The 16,473-nt window shown below is 43.4% G+C and overlaps 1 protein-coding gene across 1 annotated transcript in view; it reads right to left on the bottom strand.

Annotated features, from left to right (window-relative positions):
- The window catches only part of KLHL6 (kelch like family member 6), a 54,435-nt gene that overhangs the window by 30,266 nt on the left and 7,696 nt on the right, over positions 1 to 16,473 (bottom strand). Inside the window, exon 2 of the mRNA XM_070466332.1 lies at positions 3,187 to 3,352. Within this exon, the coding sequence (XP_070322433.1) occupies positions 3,187 to 3,352 (166 nt within the window). The remainder of the gene's footprint in view (positions 1 to 3,186; positions 3,353 to 16,473) is intronic.

The following is a 16,473-nucleotide window of genomic DNA, read 5'->3' as shown; positions in this document are numbered from 1 at the left end:
AAGGCTGTGCAGCAACGAAGACCCAGTATAGCCAAAAATAAATAAATAAATAAAATTATACATATATAAAAAGCAATAAACAAAGTCTGCTCTACTTCTATCATGTCTCCATCCTCCTCTCCAATCTCTCTCATTAAAGCTCATTAAACTTTCCACTGAAGCTCACCACTGGGGGGAAAATGGAAAGAAAAAGAAGACAAAGAATAAACAACTGTATGCCAAAATAATTTCCAGATATATTAAAAATTTAGGTATCGAATCTTTAAATGTAACAAGACTAATGAACTTGTGAATCAGTACATAAGCAAGCAATGCAGAAGGTCATTCTAAAAATGCACACCAAAGGCAAAAACCATCAAAGACGTGATCAACATTATCTGACTAAATACTAGTCTTAAACTTTGTACATTAATAAACTATAACTAAAGGTTATGAGTTACACAATCAACGGAAAAAAAATTTGTAATATTATCTCAAAAGATTATTTACGATCTGAAGAGTTTTTATAGGTCTTACTTGGAAAATCACCCCAAACTGAAAGGAGAACAAGAAACAGAAACACAAACTCCATCCTCAATGAAACCAAGAGACATCAGTAACCCCAAACCACACAGTATGAAGGTTGGCAAGTGACTTTGCTGAGGCAAGAGAAGGCACACTAAATTTGTCCCTCAGAACCCCCCAAAAACAGGAATATTAAAGTACCCCCAAACCAAGAATTCCAGGATAGATGGAGGCTGATAGCAGGGAATTGGTTTAAGAAGTTAAGTCTTCTGTTTCTCCTTCCTACTCCTTGCAGTCTAACAAGATTTATCAATGGAGAAAGGTTCTGGGCTCAGGGACACCATAAACTGAAGACACATGAGGACATCTTACTTAAAGTAAAGGGGTTAAGTAAAGATTCACACACACACACACACACACACCCCTCTGTATAGCCGGTCTCTCCTATCTCCTCTTTCCTTGGTGTTCCTTGGTTTGGATGTTTTATTGACAAGGAAATTGGAGCACAACAAAACTATGAAACACACCCAAAGCCACACAGCCAGTAAGCAATGGAGCTGGCATTGAAATCCAGCAATCTGGCTCCAAGCTTTGCTCTAAGCTGCTAACTCTCTCTGTATAAGTCACTGTACAGAAAAGGACCTGAAGTCTATACACCAAGGAAGCTGCTATATTGTGTCTGAACAGAAGGAGGTTGTAGGTAATTTTTATGGTTTTTTTTTTTTTTTGCTTGTTTGTATGGGTTCCTAACTTCTGAAATGCGTTTGTATGTTATTACAATTTATGGGTTCCTAATTTCTGAAATGAGTTTGTATGTTATTACAATTTATAAATATTAAAAAACTGCATTTTGAAAAGCAACATTATCTCCTCAGTCTATCATACAGGACCAACTTTCACTTACTGGGAAAAACAGAAGACCTGGTTACTAGATCCAACTGTCACTCAAAGCACATAGTGAGTGCTCAATAAAATTTATATTCATTAAGCATCTACTCTGGTGTCAGGCACTATACCTGAAGCCATAATTGCTATTACTATTATTACTGTCAGTGTTACCTGTCCTTCTTTAGACTAGTCAACTACCCTTTTTGGGTCCCAGGAAAGGAGATTAGCATGAAGGTTACAATGACAACTGTGGCTTGATTGAATTATGGTGAATGAGGTGATTCTCTCAAGGTTATTGGTCCTTTGGGAGGCATCAGTGAAGAGAGGATACTTGCCTTGTAAGAGAAAGTTCTGAAAAGGCATAAAGGCTGAACTAGATCCATGACACAAGAAGGATTTCCCTGAAGTTACACTGGCAGAATAGTGGGTAGAGGGGATCATGAGCCTGAGGTTGCTAAGACCCTCCCTCCACATAACAGGATATTTCCCTGCCAGTGAATAAGGCTGCGAGTTTAAGCAGACAATAACAGATAAGGGCAAGGGGCTAGGTGTACAGATGGTAACTGACTTAGTGACATTGCCAGATAAGGTGTGACTAGTCCTTTGGAAAATAACTTGTTCTCAATCTTTAAGATACCCTGAGGAAACTGAGACAATAAAATTGGTTAACCCTGCAGAGACTCATTGCTTAGAATCATAGTGCCTTTTCATGGTTGATTTTTCTCCCTCTTTCCACTTTCCTTCCCTTGCTGGGCTTCTTAAATCCTGCCTCAACTCCAGCTTCAACAAAGATAATCCCATTGTCCCTGCTCTCTGCCCTAGACCCCTCTTTCCCCACATTCCCAGACTCTGTTTTCTGTCCCTTTCCACTCCTGACCTGCTGATTATCCAAGAGTATGCCAACTTTCAAAACTCCCAGACAAGATCTGATGCTCGTCTCCAGTCCCTGGGAATGATCTTGACCTGTCCCTGGACTCTGTTTATCATAAATCTCAACATCCTCAATGGGAGAATCTCTGTCGTAACCCAATGGAACTGAGTTCAAAGTGTAATCTTAGACCTAGGCAAAGATGGTAACCCAGGATGGAATTCCTGTGATAATTGTAGACACAATTGACAGAAGATATGGGTCTAATCATTTTATGAAACTAAATATAATTATTATAATCAGACTGAAACATAGTTAGATGTAAACAATAAGACAATTTTGAGGGTTCTCTATCTTTTCATGACACCCTTCATGAGAAGTGCTCTTCACACCCACCACAAATTGCTGACCAGTGAAGTTCCCACTTCCCCTGAAGTCTAGACACTGATCTCTGAGAGGCTGCATGTGTAGTGGAAAGTAGGTGGCCTCTGGGCTCAGAAAGCCCAGGGTTCAAATCTCAGCCTTGTCACTTATTCTCTATGTGTCTAAATTTCCCCACCCATAAAGTGGGAGAAAGTGACTATACCCCTGGGTTGCGCTAAGGAGTAGAAGGTACACATGTAAATTGGTGACTGCAGCTCCCCCAAATCCCCCGCACTCTAATTATGCTTCTGTAAATCATAGTCATTTCTCCTGGAGTCAGGAACCAAGTATAGGTTCTAAGCACCAAGCTGCCCTGACTTCATCTCATTAAGGAGTCAGTGACTCAGCTCACCATCCCTCGGGACATTTCAAGTGAGCACAGGCCCAGCTGCGTGTGTATGTGTGTCCCAGGTACAGGCCTGGGAGCCAGACCAGGCAGATCTCCAGAGAAGTGCTGCTTTCTTCTCTCCAGAGGAGAGCACGAGGCCTGTTTGTTCACACACCTGGAAGAGGTTAGCAGCTTCCAGGACACGCTGGACATTCTGTTTGGTGATGAGAGCCTTGCTGGTGTACGTGTAGTCCAGAAGAGTGTTCATGGTTTCCGCATCCACCCCTTTGATAATGATCCTCTTCTCATACTTCTCCTTTAAATCATTGCAGAACATGGCCCTAGGAGAGAAACGTGTGAACGTGAGTCCAACTGAGACCCTTGGCTCCAAATCTAAACAGACTCCCTTCAGACCCGTCTGCCCCTGTGGGACAGCAAGGTACCCAAGTTCAGGACCTGGAGTGAATATCGTCTGTCCCTCTGTGCCCAGCACACACCAGACATCCCGTGAGTGCTTAGAGAACTGACATGTCCTGCTCTGCTAGGCCCAAGTGTGGTTCCCAAGTCAGTCCCAGACCTCAAGGGACACCAGGAGCCCTACTGGCTCAGCTGGCAAGATCTAGAACTACTTTATATTGGCTCAAAGTGTGGGGTTCTTCTGGAGGCTTGTGACAATGCCAAAGCCTTTTCCCAGAAACTGTACTCACTGAGGCAGGATCCACCAGGATGGAGCCCTGGTGACAGAATGTACTTTCTAGAAGGGAGACTTTCACCCCAACACCGAGGACATTATACCTCTAAATTCTCTTCCTGCTCCCTTTGCCACACCTCCTATTTATCTCTGGAAATCACCGATCAGTTTCTTTCTGCTATTTCCTCATCTACAAAACAAAGGTGACTGCTTGTGGTTTTCTAGGAACAAACATCAAAAAATCAGAAAGAGAGACACTGAGAAAAGAAAGGAAGGAATTACTTGACCAGTTGAGTTTTTGAAACTTTCGTTTTCACCAATGAGATCTCCCCTGGGTCCCCCTCTGTCCTTCTTCCTGTCTTTGTTTTCATCAATAATAATCCCCTACCCTTCTCCCTCCTCTTCTCTCCTCCCTCAACTGGCCTCTTCACCCTTCTCTCTCCAGAATATGACAGCATGACACAGACATTAAATGTGAATTCTGTAAAGTTAACAAATCCCAGGCTGGAACCAGAGAAGCAGTCATGTCCTTTGGACAGATGACTAATTTACACGCCAATTTTTTCAGCCATAAACTCTCTTGGCCAGAGGGGCACAGAGTCATGTGTGGAACCACACACCTTGTAAAGTGTGATCATGAAGCCCTCTTGCTACCTCCTGATTCCAGAGAGAACTCTGCCATCACAGCAACCACACAGTTTCTTAGCTCAGCCTGTCTTCTTAGGAGGAGTTGGACAACCTCACTCCCTAAACCTCCCTTTGAGTCTCTAGAGCAGAGCTACCTGATAGAAATCTGATGCAAGCTACATGTGTAATTTAAAATTTCCTAGTAACCATAATTTTAAACATAAAAAATGAGATAAAATTAATTTTAATCTTTTATTTAACCTAATACACGCAGAAATATTATCACTTCAACATGTAGTAAATATTTTTAGCTAAAAATGAGATAATTTACATTCTTCCTTTTTTATACTAAGCCTTCAAAATCCCTCATGGATACTTTACACTTGAAGCACATCTTAGTACAGACCAGCCATAATTCAAATATTTAGTAGCCATGTGAGGCTAGAGGTGAGTGTATTAGGCAGTGCAGCCCTAGAACATTAATTCTGAACTCTGCTGATGGGTCACCAAGATCTGCAAACATCTCAGAGGATAAAGTCAAAGTCACCCACATGAATATCATACACATGAACACATGGGAAACAGAATATTTAGATGGAGAGGGTGGGCAATGATAATGGGGTCAAATGAAGCTTCATGTAATTGAGGCAGCATATCACTGGAATCCTACCAAGGTGAAATTTAGAAATACTCCTTCACCTGATGTGTGATTTTAAAATTAGTAAAAAGTGACTTTGTTGAATCTGTATGGTCTCAAACATTCTAAGGAAAATTGAAAAAGTCTACTCTACTCTAGACATGTTTTAATATTAAATGAGATAGGTATGTAAATTGTCTCATTAAATGCCTTGTACTTTGAGGGGCTCTTATGCATTTTGTGGGTCCCAGATGACATAATTATTGGGCTCTCTGAGATCATTTGGACTTTTCGTGGGGCTATGAACTGCTAGACACAACTTCTGAATTCTCTGTTAGAATCAGTCACCGAACAACATCCTGCCCCAGTTCAGCTAATACATAACCAGGTGTCTGAATCTTCCAGAAACCAACCCTCAAGAGCTAGTGATATATTAGGGGTCTGTGGGAGGGAAGATGAAGGAGGGGAGGAGGCCAAGCAAAGGAAAAATCATACAGAAAATCACTTTGGCCTAGTCCTGCAGGACCTCTGAAGAAGACATTCCAGAGTAATCCCAACAAGAGGCAAAGTTGGGCTGTGATACTCTGGCACCTCTGACAGTTATGGGCCACCCCTGGAGTAGGTCTATTCTCAGGCCCCTCTGGGTTTTGATGTGTGTGTGTGACAAGCACTCTGCAGAAGCAGAGTGACCCCAGGAGCCTAGGGAGGGTGGAGAATGAGCTGCAGTCCTGGATGTTGGAATGTGGAGAGGGCTGTGATGTCTAGGTTCCAATGCTATCTCACCATGTCGCAAGTGAGCAAACCTTGGTTTCCTTCTCTGTAAAAGTCCCTACCCCAGTGAGCTTCTGGGAAGAATAAGATAATGCTCACAAAGAGGTTGGAACTCACTAAGGCAAGGCATCTCTGGCCAGGTCAGAGGACTCAGAAGGCTGTGGGAGATACTTGGAGCAGACGGCCAACCCCAATCTGTCTCACAACCCTGGACCTGCCAGCATTGGGCTTGGTTCCAGTCAGGTCCCTGCACAGCTGTCTACCACCCATCTAGCATAGAGTGAGGGCCAGGGCTGCTCACAAACTGGTCTAGGGACAATAGCACGGTGCGGGCACACAATAGGAGCTCAATAAAGGTTCACAGGAGAGAGAGAAAGGACGTGCTGTAAAGACTGTGTCTTTAGACACAGAGCCCCCTTGGAAGTTTTTTTCTTTTTCTTGGTTTGGTTCCCAAAGTGCCAACATTTCTCTGAGACTTTTTCCACTGATTTTCTGCCACTTAAATAAACTCTCCTTGGCCACAGACACCGTGCTGAACACAGATAAGATGAAACTAAGGAGAAAACTATGTATTTCTCATAGACCAAACTCCTAGGCCTCCTACTGCTCTCTGCGAGATATACAGAAACACTTTGACAAAGTTGTGACCCCATGAAAGGTCCAAAACCTGGGCAAAATGGGCCCTAGATTTCCACTTTAATAACAGTAATCTCTCACAGTTAGATTTATAGCATTTGTAGGCCAAAGAGCAGAATCTCTTTTGATTATTACCTCCATTCTAAAAATTGTTTATTTATTTATTTATGGCTGTGTCAAGTCTTAGTTATGGCTCACAGGCTTCTCTCTAGTTGTAGCACACAGGCTCAGTAGTTGTGACACACAGGCTTAGTTGCCCCTGGGCATGTGGGATCTTAGTTCCCCAACCAGGGATCGAACCCACCACCCCTGCATTGGAAGACAAGTTCTTAACCTCTGGGCTGCCAGGGAAGTCCCTAACATACCCATTTTATAGGTGACAGACTGAGGTAAAAATTAAGTGAATTGATCAAGACCCTACAGGTTGTCAGCAATAGAATGGGACCCAGAACCTAGGGACTTTGATCTGGAGCTCACCAGTGCACTAACATCAAGGGAAACAGCAGGAGTTCAAGGCCATCTTTAGGGGATCAACTAGCGTCAGCGCTGAGTGAACCAGGCCACATTTGGCTCCCTGAGAGCACAGCTAGGTTTGTTGCTAACCATTTACCCATTAGCTTCCGCAGGAGACAAAATTTTTGTGTAATAAAAATACTTTCTAGACAGACACTGACCAAGTCTCATGAGATTCTTGTACAACAGAGGTAGTTATGAAGATCCTCTTTTCACAGTTAGAAATAGTCTCAACATAGGGAGTCAGTTGCCCAATACTTCAGCAGTGAGTCAGTGCTGACCCCAAAATAGAGTTCATCTCCCACAACAGCCATGGAAATAGCCATGGGCCAAAGTCTCCTGGAATGAAGTCAGGCCATGGCCCCATCCTTCTGTCTGGGCTTCGCTCCCCTCCAAGCTCTGCCAGTCTCAATCCTGACTTTATTCAGGTCTCTACTCAGATGTCACTGCCTCAGGGTGACCGTCCCTGACACTCAGTCTAAAATAATCACACCCTAATATCATCTCCATTGTTTTTCTTTATGATCCTGTACCAACCTGAAGTTATGTTGCACATCTACAACAAGTTTAATAATTGTCTCTCTGCTAGAACATGAGCTGAGTGAGGGCAGGGGCTATGCTGTGCTCAACACTATATCCTCAGGGCTAGAATAGTGCCTGGAACCTAAGTAGAGACTCAGTAAATATTTGGGGAAAGAATAAATGAATGAATGACAGCAAACTTGTGCTTCTAGATCTTCCATGTTTGCTTTTGACAGGGCTCTGCCCCTCCAAAAATTATCCAGCATTCTACAGGATGAGGCCCTGAAGAGACCTGCCCATAGAGAAAACCCATCACACCCCTGAGTCCAATGCCTGGAGCTTAAAGAAAACACACCTACACCAAAACTTCCCACTCACAAATTCAATGAGTTCTTCATGTTCCAACAGCTCCTAAATGTCATCCATTCAGAATTTTCAATCAGCCCAACTTTGCTTCGGTTCCTCCCAGCCCCCAGGCCTCCACACTTGCCACAGAACTTCCTGCCTCCTGAAGCTCTAACCCCAATCACAGTACAATAAACAAATATCCACCTCTACCACCACCCCTGTCATTCCTAGACCAGCTACACCCATGTTGCTCCCATCCTGTTCTTCTTCTAATCCCTTCACCATCACATTTATACCAAAAACTAACTCCTCTGCATCAATGAGGTATTCAGGGTTGGAATAGCTCTAACATTGGTTGCAAACTGAGTTAAATTCTACTTAAGGATATATGTATTCTTATAGCTGATTCACATTGTTGTACTGCAGAAACCAACACGATATTGTAAAGCAATTATCCTCCAGTTAAAAATTTTAAAAAAGGATATATGTCAATACGCATAAAATTGGCTAAAAATGTTTTTTAAATTAGCAATCATGTGCTGCTCAATGAACACTATGTTGTTAAGAAAGGACTTTTGAGGGACCTCCCTGGTTGTCCAGTGGCTAAGACTCTGGTCTCCCAATGCAGGGGACCTGCATTCAATCCCTGGTCAGGGAAGTAGATTCCACATGCTGCAACTTAAGAGTTCGCATGTGCAACTAAGAATTCTCATGCTTCAACTAAGAATTCGCTTGCTCCAACTAAAGATCCCACATGCCACAGCTAAGACCTTGTGCAGACAAATAAATAAATGTAAACAAATATCTTTTAAAAAGAAAGGATTAAGTAAACCCAATGTGGCCAGTCAAAGGGGTTTCCTCTGCAAAGGAAACACAGAGTCAGTGGAAGCAAGGGTGACCCTAGCACTGGATGACATCACTGTCTATGGTTCCCAGTACCTCTTGCTAAAGGCACCAAACCTTCCACCTGCCATTTCCTAGACAAAAGACCTATGTAGACATGTGGCTCAGCCCAGTTTCTGAATTCAAGCTATTCCCTAAGCCCTACCATGTAGACCCTGTCCCAGCACAGGACTCCTGCCCACACCCCTGGCCTGCAGGCACTCCAGCCTCAAGGATGATGGGTCTCAAAGTATATGCCACGCACAACTTGCATCAGAATTTCTGGGTTGTTTATTAAGAAGGCAGAATTCTGAACCCCACCCACCCTAGATCTTCTGAACAAAATTTCTGGCAGTGGGGCTGGGAATATAAATGTTACTAGGCTCACCCAGCCCCCACCCAGAATTGTTTTGCAAATCAAAGTTTAAAAATCACTGCACTAGAGAGAGGTTACCTCATTTCCCAACCCAATTCCCCTTGGCTAACCCCGAGAAGGAGATTGGACTAAGGTCCGGGTCAAGGAACTAACTGGTTGTGGTTCTAGGACAGATATGCCCTTGAAATTCTTCCCTCCCTGTAGTTTCTTCTTCTCATCTTCTGAGATCCAGACCTCCTAGAATTCCATGAGGCCTAAGGCTGCCCCCTACATTGGGAGTTTGTGGGGCAGGAATAGTACTCCTCCACCACTTCCCAACCTGGTGGGGGTTCAGATGGAAGCAGGCCTTGTCCTGGCCTCTTAAGTCTTTCTCTAACTTAGCTGTTTAGACAGAGCCCCTGCAGCTTACATTCAAGTACCACATTTCAGTAGACCTAGGAGTTCTGAAACAGGATGTGGTGGCAAAGCCCTGTTAGTAACAAACAGTGTGCAATTCCTTGTTCTTATCTGCTGCGCACATGTAAATCTCATATACCTGGAGGGGTGCCTTCAGAGGAGGATTTGGAGGTTCATGGCCATCTCTCCTTCCACTCTAGAGAAATGACCAACAGTACTCCGCTGTCTCTCTTCAGGGCCTGGAATCAGCTCCCTGAATTCCCAGAGGCTCGCTCAATATTTGCTCCAAATGAACAGACAGGCTGGAACCCTGGAGCTGCCCCCACCTGACTCTAAATACCATCAGACCTCAAAAGAATTGTCTCTGCCAAGCCCCTTGCCCAAGTTCACCACTCCTTATGGATGCTGCACATGGACCTCTATGGGACCGAACGCCAGCCTTGTATCTATAGAATCAGCCCTCCCAGACCTACTGGACCATTGCTGAGGCCTCTGCATGGCATCAACGGCCTCAGCCCATCCAAATTTATGACAGAAAGAAGGGCTTGTACTGACCTGCAAGGTCAGGCAGAATACACATCAGTCATCCATTTGCCATCTTTGTCTTTTCTGAAATTTTTGTCACCAAGAAAGGCAGGATTACAATTTTTTCCTTCCAGATTGAGTTGATACAGTATGTTCTTGGTTATCAAAATACTCATAGCTTTGGGACTTTGAAATGGTAAAGATTCATGATATGTGAAACAGCATGATATACAACTGTATGGTCTTAATTACATAAAAAAGGATGCTTAGTTGTGAAAATACACAAATGAGACCTAGAAGGACACATCAAAGGACGCATCGGTAAACCGATGGCGATTATGAATGACTTTGTTTTTAGCTTCTTGTGTTTTTTTATTTCCTGTTATGCACATGTTAACTTTTAAGAAATAAATGTTATTTTAAAAACCTTAAAACAACGGCATCAGTCACAGCAAATGCTTGTGGCCAGAATTCAGTAATGATTCAGTCACAAAGATATAACGGACGTTCTTATTTTGGCTACCTAACATCATTCCTAATCATTTTAGGAGTGCTCAGATTTTCCTTTGAGGAGCTATCCCTCCTCCAATAGCAGTCTGGGAAAGTTGTATGGAACTAGTCCCACCTCTTAGACTAAGGTTAGCATAGTCCATATGTCTTCCAAGCCACAGTGCCTGGGTCACAGATGGGCACATGAAGAAGTCAGTTCAATTGAAACCAATTCCAGAATTTTCTCCAGAATTATTGGGAAAGAGAAACTCTTCCCAGTGGGGTTGCTGAGCTGAGAGAAATAAAAGTTCTGAGAGGCTAGAGACCTTCTTGCTTCCATGTGTGAAGACTCCCTGAGAGAGAGACCAACACAAAGGAGAGTAGAAACAAGAGACAGTGAAACTGAGTCTTGATGACATTATTTGATCACAATGATCCAACTCATCCTGGAACTAACACGCTTGGACTTTCAAATCATGTGTGGAAATAAATTATTTTTTTAATGTGCTTCAACCAGTCTGAACTGAGTATCTGCCATTTGCAATGCAGAATCCTGACAGACACAACCAGACAAGAGAAATCCTGAATAACAAATGGGACCAAATGCTAAAGAAGATTGTATAACCATGGATTTACACGTATTATCCATGGCTAATTCATTTCAATGTATGACAAAAACTACTGTAATGATGTAAAGTAATTAGCCTCCAACTAATAAAAATAAATGGAAAAAAAAAAAAGAAGAAGATTGTATAACAAGTGCCCAGAAAAAGAAACACTAAAGTACTCTCAACATTACTCCACACAGCCCTTCACAGTCTGATCTGTGTACTGTGCTTCCCCATCCCATAGGTAGCAGTTTCCAACATGTGCCTCTGTTTACATCAAGACTCTGGGTTACAGACAGGACTCTGTACATTCTACAGGGCCTTTTTTAAAAAATTATTAATTTTATTTATTTATTTACTTGTCTGTGCTGGGTCTTCACTGGCGCTTAGGGCCTTCAGTAGTTGCCGCACGGACTTTGTATTCGTAGCACACAGGATTAGTTGCCCCGTGGCATGTGGAATCTTCCCAGAGCAGGGATCAAACCTGAGTCTCCCGGCATTGGCAAGCAGATTCTCAACCACTGGATCACCAGGGAAGTCCAATAGAGCCTATTTTTACTGTGCCTTTTCCCTCTATTAGATTCGTAAGGATCTTAGAGGCAGGTGTTGGATTTTATTTCTCTCTTAATTCTTATTTACTGGCCTATTTTTGGATGGATGGATGAAAAGGAAACTACATATGCAGTCCTATACTTGGTCCTGTAGGCCAAGTGAACTCCCCTTGTCTCCAAACCCACGCTTCTCCTCCAACTGCCATGAGAATAAATAACAGTGACCTTCAAGATTGATTGATGGGAGCAAGGTATGTGTGTGAAGAGCTATGTTTTCTAGTGATTCTCCAAATTGGGACTCCAGTCCCACGGTGTTTCTCCTAAGCCCTGCTACCCAAGATTTTACATTACAAAACATGGTGATTGTTTTTCACTTTAATTTGCTTTTCACATCTTTCATCTCTTTGACCAATGGTTCCCCTGGCTTCCCCTAAAAAAACACCACTTCCCTCACAACGCTCTTCAGTGAGATCTGCTCTGATTCTCACTTCCCTTGGGCTGGGAGCAGAGTCAGCATTTGTGCTTGCTGTCTACTGCCACATCCTGACTAGACTGTTGCCCTGGAGGCTCCTTATCATCCTCTTTTCCCAAACATTTTCCATCTCAGCCCCCTAGAACCCCTTTCTTATGGTCTCCATGCCATTTGCCAGAAATTGAGGCTCAGCCTCTGCTTTGTGAAATTTTTCCGAGCACTCCCTGGCTCTGACCACTTAAAAACACGCGGCCTGGTCCCAATCTTCACCCCAAGGTGATCAAATGTTGAGGCTTCCCCAGTCCTAAAAGTTATCCATCTTGTGATAGGACAAAGATGACTATACATGTGCTCCAGACTTCCCCTACCACAGGCTGCCAAAGAGGAATATGGACCTCCAAGACTGTTCTTTGGGCTTTTATGACACAGAATTCAAGGGGAACGGGGAGGGCGAAAGATGTTCCAGCTGGGGATGGAGAGGAATTTTGAAGCAAGAGGTGAAGGAGAAGTTCCCTCAGCCCAGGCTACCTTCAGGGCCACCCAGATGTGGTCAGATTTGGGTTGGACCTCCAGCTGCACTCGCCAAGCCTCGAGCCTGGACATGGATTGCTACAGTCCCTAGGGAAAGGAGCACCTATTTCTAACTGGTCTGCCCAGATAAGACTTTTTTTAAAATTCATACAAAGGTATCCAAAAAGCCAGCATGTATCAGAGATGTGGATAAGAGAAGGGAACAGGTATGATGTGTATCTCCCTCAAAGTGGTTTTAAAAAGAAGTTCAGAATTTGAGTTGACTTTGATATTACTTGTTCTGTTTCTGAGCTCTGCCCCACAATGGAGTGGCATGGGTGGATGAAGGATTGAAAGAGTTAAACTATCTTCTCTTTCTTTTTCCAGTCTTGAAGCTCAGAGAAGTAGAGTTTGTCTTCCAGTCCTCCAGCCTTGTTTTCTTATTCCCCTTCTCACCAACCAATTCCACCCTCTTCCTTGCTGTCTGGCTGCCCTGAGGGCCCTCAGAGAGGATTCTGAATGTCTCTTGAAACTGTCTCCTCATCCCCACTGCCTTAGCCTTAATTCCAACCTAATCTTCTCTACCTGTAATTTCTGCGGTCACCTGAGGGTGCCCTAGGTCAGGACCTCCACATCACAGACCAGAGGGTTATTTTAACCGAGAGACTGGATCACTTTCTCACTTTCCTGATTAAAAACTCTTCCCTGGCTTCCTACTTCCTATAAGATACATTCCAGACTTTTCATCCTAACCCCAAAACCTTTCATGGCCACTCCTGGCCATCTCTCTTGGCCTTATTGGCCCTTGAAATATTCTTTACTCCAACCCTACCCTTCCTCCTGTGGTCCTGTGCTTAGACTGCATGACAACTATAACCTCTAACCCTCCCCCATCTCTGTATTCACCCATCTGTTCTCTATATCTGCATCTGTATTCCTGCCCTGCAGATAGGTTCCTCTGGACCATTTAGCTGATGAACGGATAAAGAAAAGGTGGCACATATATACAACGGAATATTACTCAACGATAAAAAGGACTGATATTGGTCATTTGTAGAGATGTGGTTAGACCTAGCTAGAGTCTGTCACACAGAGTGTAGTAAGTCAGAAGGGGAAAAACAATCATATATTAACACATATATGTGGAATCTTTGTCGTTTCGTTTGTGTGCTGGGTCCACCAACCTCACCTTCCTGAAATTATTCACGAGACACAAACCCTCCCCTAATCTCCCCAGCACCAAAATGCCCTTTATATAACAGCCCCCTGCAAGTCTGAGCTTGCTCCACATGACATATGATCTCTTGACAACAGTCAGCTCTTACTTGACCCCAGACCTGAGTCATTATATGCAAAACTGCTGATGGTTACTTTTTATGGATCTCTGAGTGTCTCCTCAGAAAAAAGCCATGATGCAACTTTTGGTTTGATTGTGTTTTAGAGTCATAACATATCAGCCCTCCTGCAATTATTGTAGCCTTTCCAAAAATGTTGAAGCTTTCCAAAACTGTACATCTATTAAAAGAATAAAAGAATCCTTATAGCTGACAGAGGACATGTAGGTTGGCTAAGAGCTATTCTTTCATAACAAGGGAAATTTATCTTTTTATGCAGAAATGGCCTCTCTGAAAGAGTTTGAGAGGGCTTATACTAAAGCAGCAGAGGTATTATAAAACACAAACTAACACAAAAAATAAGAAGATAAGAACTAAGGGATTAAAGTAGGAAAAGACTATTATCACTGAAACCTAGGCTAAAGAAACCTAATGCATTGAGCTTCCTGACAGTCAAAGCAAATCCGGAAGTGTAACAAGTTGCTTAATTAAAAAGTAAGCCAGGATCTGTTATCTTTATTTAATGGAAATGTACTTTTCCTTTTGTGCAGTTACCCCTATTCTTTCTAGAAAATGCTCTTCCTCCCACCCAGGTTCTACTCCAATCATATGGTTAACATAGGAGCTCTCACTGTTTTACTGACCTCTCTCTCGTCACACACACAGTCACACACACAGACACGCACACACCTGTCTGTCCATCAGTGGACTCCTGAGCTGAGCTGGGCTGACTGTCATGCCCTATGTGCCTGCCAGTGATTACTCTCAGATTGAGTAATTGAATGGACCTGGGTCAGTCTTTCTTGGGGACTTTCCAAGTGCAGCTACCCCTGCGTGCTCTCTGGAACAAAAACCGAGAGAAGTGAGATTCAGAGCTGCCAACAGGCAAATTCCCTCTTGTGAGGCTGCAGTGCACCTGAGCAACCCCACATGAGCAGCAAGCCAAGTGAGGGTGGGAAGGGGGCTCCCTGCCTGCCTCCAAGGCCTTGTTCCTCTTCCTCCTGGACTCTGCTGCATCCCGGCCCTTCCTAGGCTCTGGTTATGTGGCCAAACACCTTCCTCTTTTGCCGAAGCTGGTTGACTTTGAGTTTCTATCCCTCACAACCCAGAGAATGCTGACCGATATAGAACACCGAGCAATGGCATGGATGGTGAGCTCCAAGGTGGTTTTATCAAAAACACAGATATTCTGCATCTGGCCCTCCCATCCCAGGGGCTGTTTGGTGTTTACTATATTAGAATCTAGCTCTGTAAAGGCATTTTTCATAGAGGGACAGTTACATATCTGTGTATTTGATTCCGAGATAAAGGTCAGAACTTGAGATGTAAATGATGAAATTATTTCTTGGTTGTGTTTTAGTTGAATGCTAAATGGAACATTATTCAAAACTGGAGAAGAATATTTTTTTCTCTTCCTAATTGAAAGATCCCTATGCCCTAGATGCTAGGGTAGGAGTGTCAGAGATGACATTTTATTGAGAATTCAAAAGACCTGATTGCACTTCTGCCCTGAGACAGCAACCCCTGCCGGCATCTTCCAAAGGTCTGCAGGAGTCTGTAGGCATGGCACATCTGTGCCCAGAGGGTCACATGAGTGGCCTGTTGAATCCACAATGTACTGAAGCATTTTGGATTTCCTAACTGCTCCTGCTAGTTTTTCCTGTGGTGACCATGCTTTATCATCCTTCCCTTTTCTGCAGTTGTGCAATGGACTCCTGACTCTTTGAGTTCTTCCTGCTCTGACCAGGATGCCATTTAATCAGTGACAGAACCTGCAGGAGGAATATCAAGTTTTTATTCATGTCAAATATTTACAGGGTGTCTGCTTCTGCAGCAGCAGCTCATCACACTTTCAAGCTGATTCCAGTTCCATATAAGATGGATGATGGCTTCATGCCACACATTCTCACAGGTATGTACAGTTGCTGTTGTTGTTCAGTTGCTCAGTTGTGTCTGACTCTTTATGATCCCAAGGACTGCAGCACACCAGGCTTCCAAGTCCTTCACATCTCCCAGAGCTGGCTCACTCAAGTCCATTGAGTCGGTGATACCTTCCAACCATCTCATCCTCTGTCATCCGCTTCTCCTCCTGCCTTCAATCGTTCCCAGCATCAGGGTCTTATTCTAATGAGTCGACTCTTGGCATCCAGTGGCCAATGTATTGGAGCTTCAGCTTCAACATCAGTCCTTCCAATGAATATTCAGGACTGATTTCCTTTAGGATTGACTGGTTGGATCTCCTTGCAGTCCAAGGCACTCTCAAGAGTCTTCTCCAGCACCACAGTTCAAAAGCATCAATTGTTCGGTGTTCAGCCTACTTTATAGTATGCAAAGGACTACCTACAATTTGGAGGGAAAGGAGGAATAAAAATGCAAGGGGTGGTCCTCTTCTCTTCTAAGATCTCAGAAACTTTATTTCTGATGCATATGTGACAACAGCAGTGAAATTCCCTAATACTTATTTAGCTCATATTACTTTAAGCCTTGTTCTGTATCTAATGTAGGCCTGTCACATAATAGCTGCATGTAAAGAATCCTTGGCATTTTTTGGTTGCCCAACACCTGAAACCCTCC

This window comes from Odocoileus virginianus, chromosome 4 (genome assembly GCF_023699985.2).
Source record: "Odocoileus virginianus isolate 20LAN1187 ecotype Illinois chromosome 4, Ovbor_1.2, whole genome shotgun sequence".
Classification (NCBI taxonomy): domain Eukaryota; kingdom Metazoa; phylum Chordata; class Mammalia; order Artiodactyla; family Cervidae; genus Odocoileus; species Odocoileus virginianus.
This window is presented reverse-complemented; position numbering and strand designations above follow the sequence as displayed.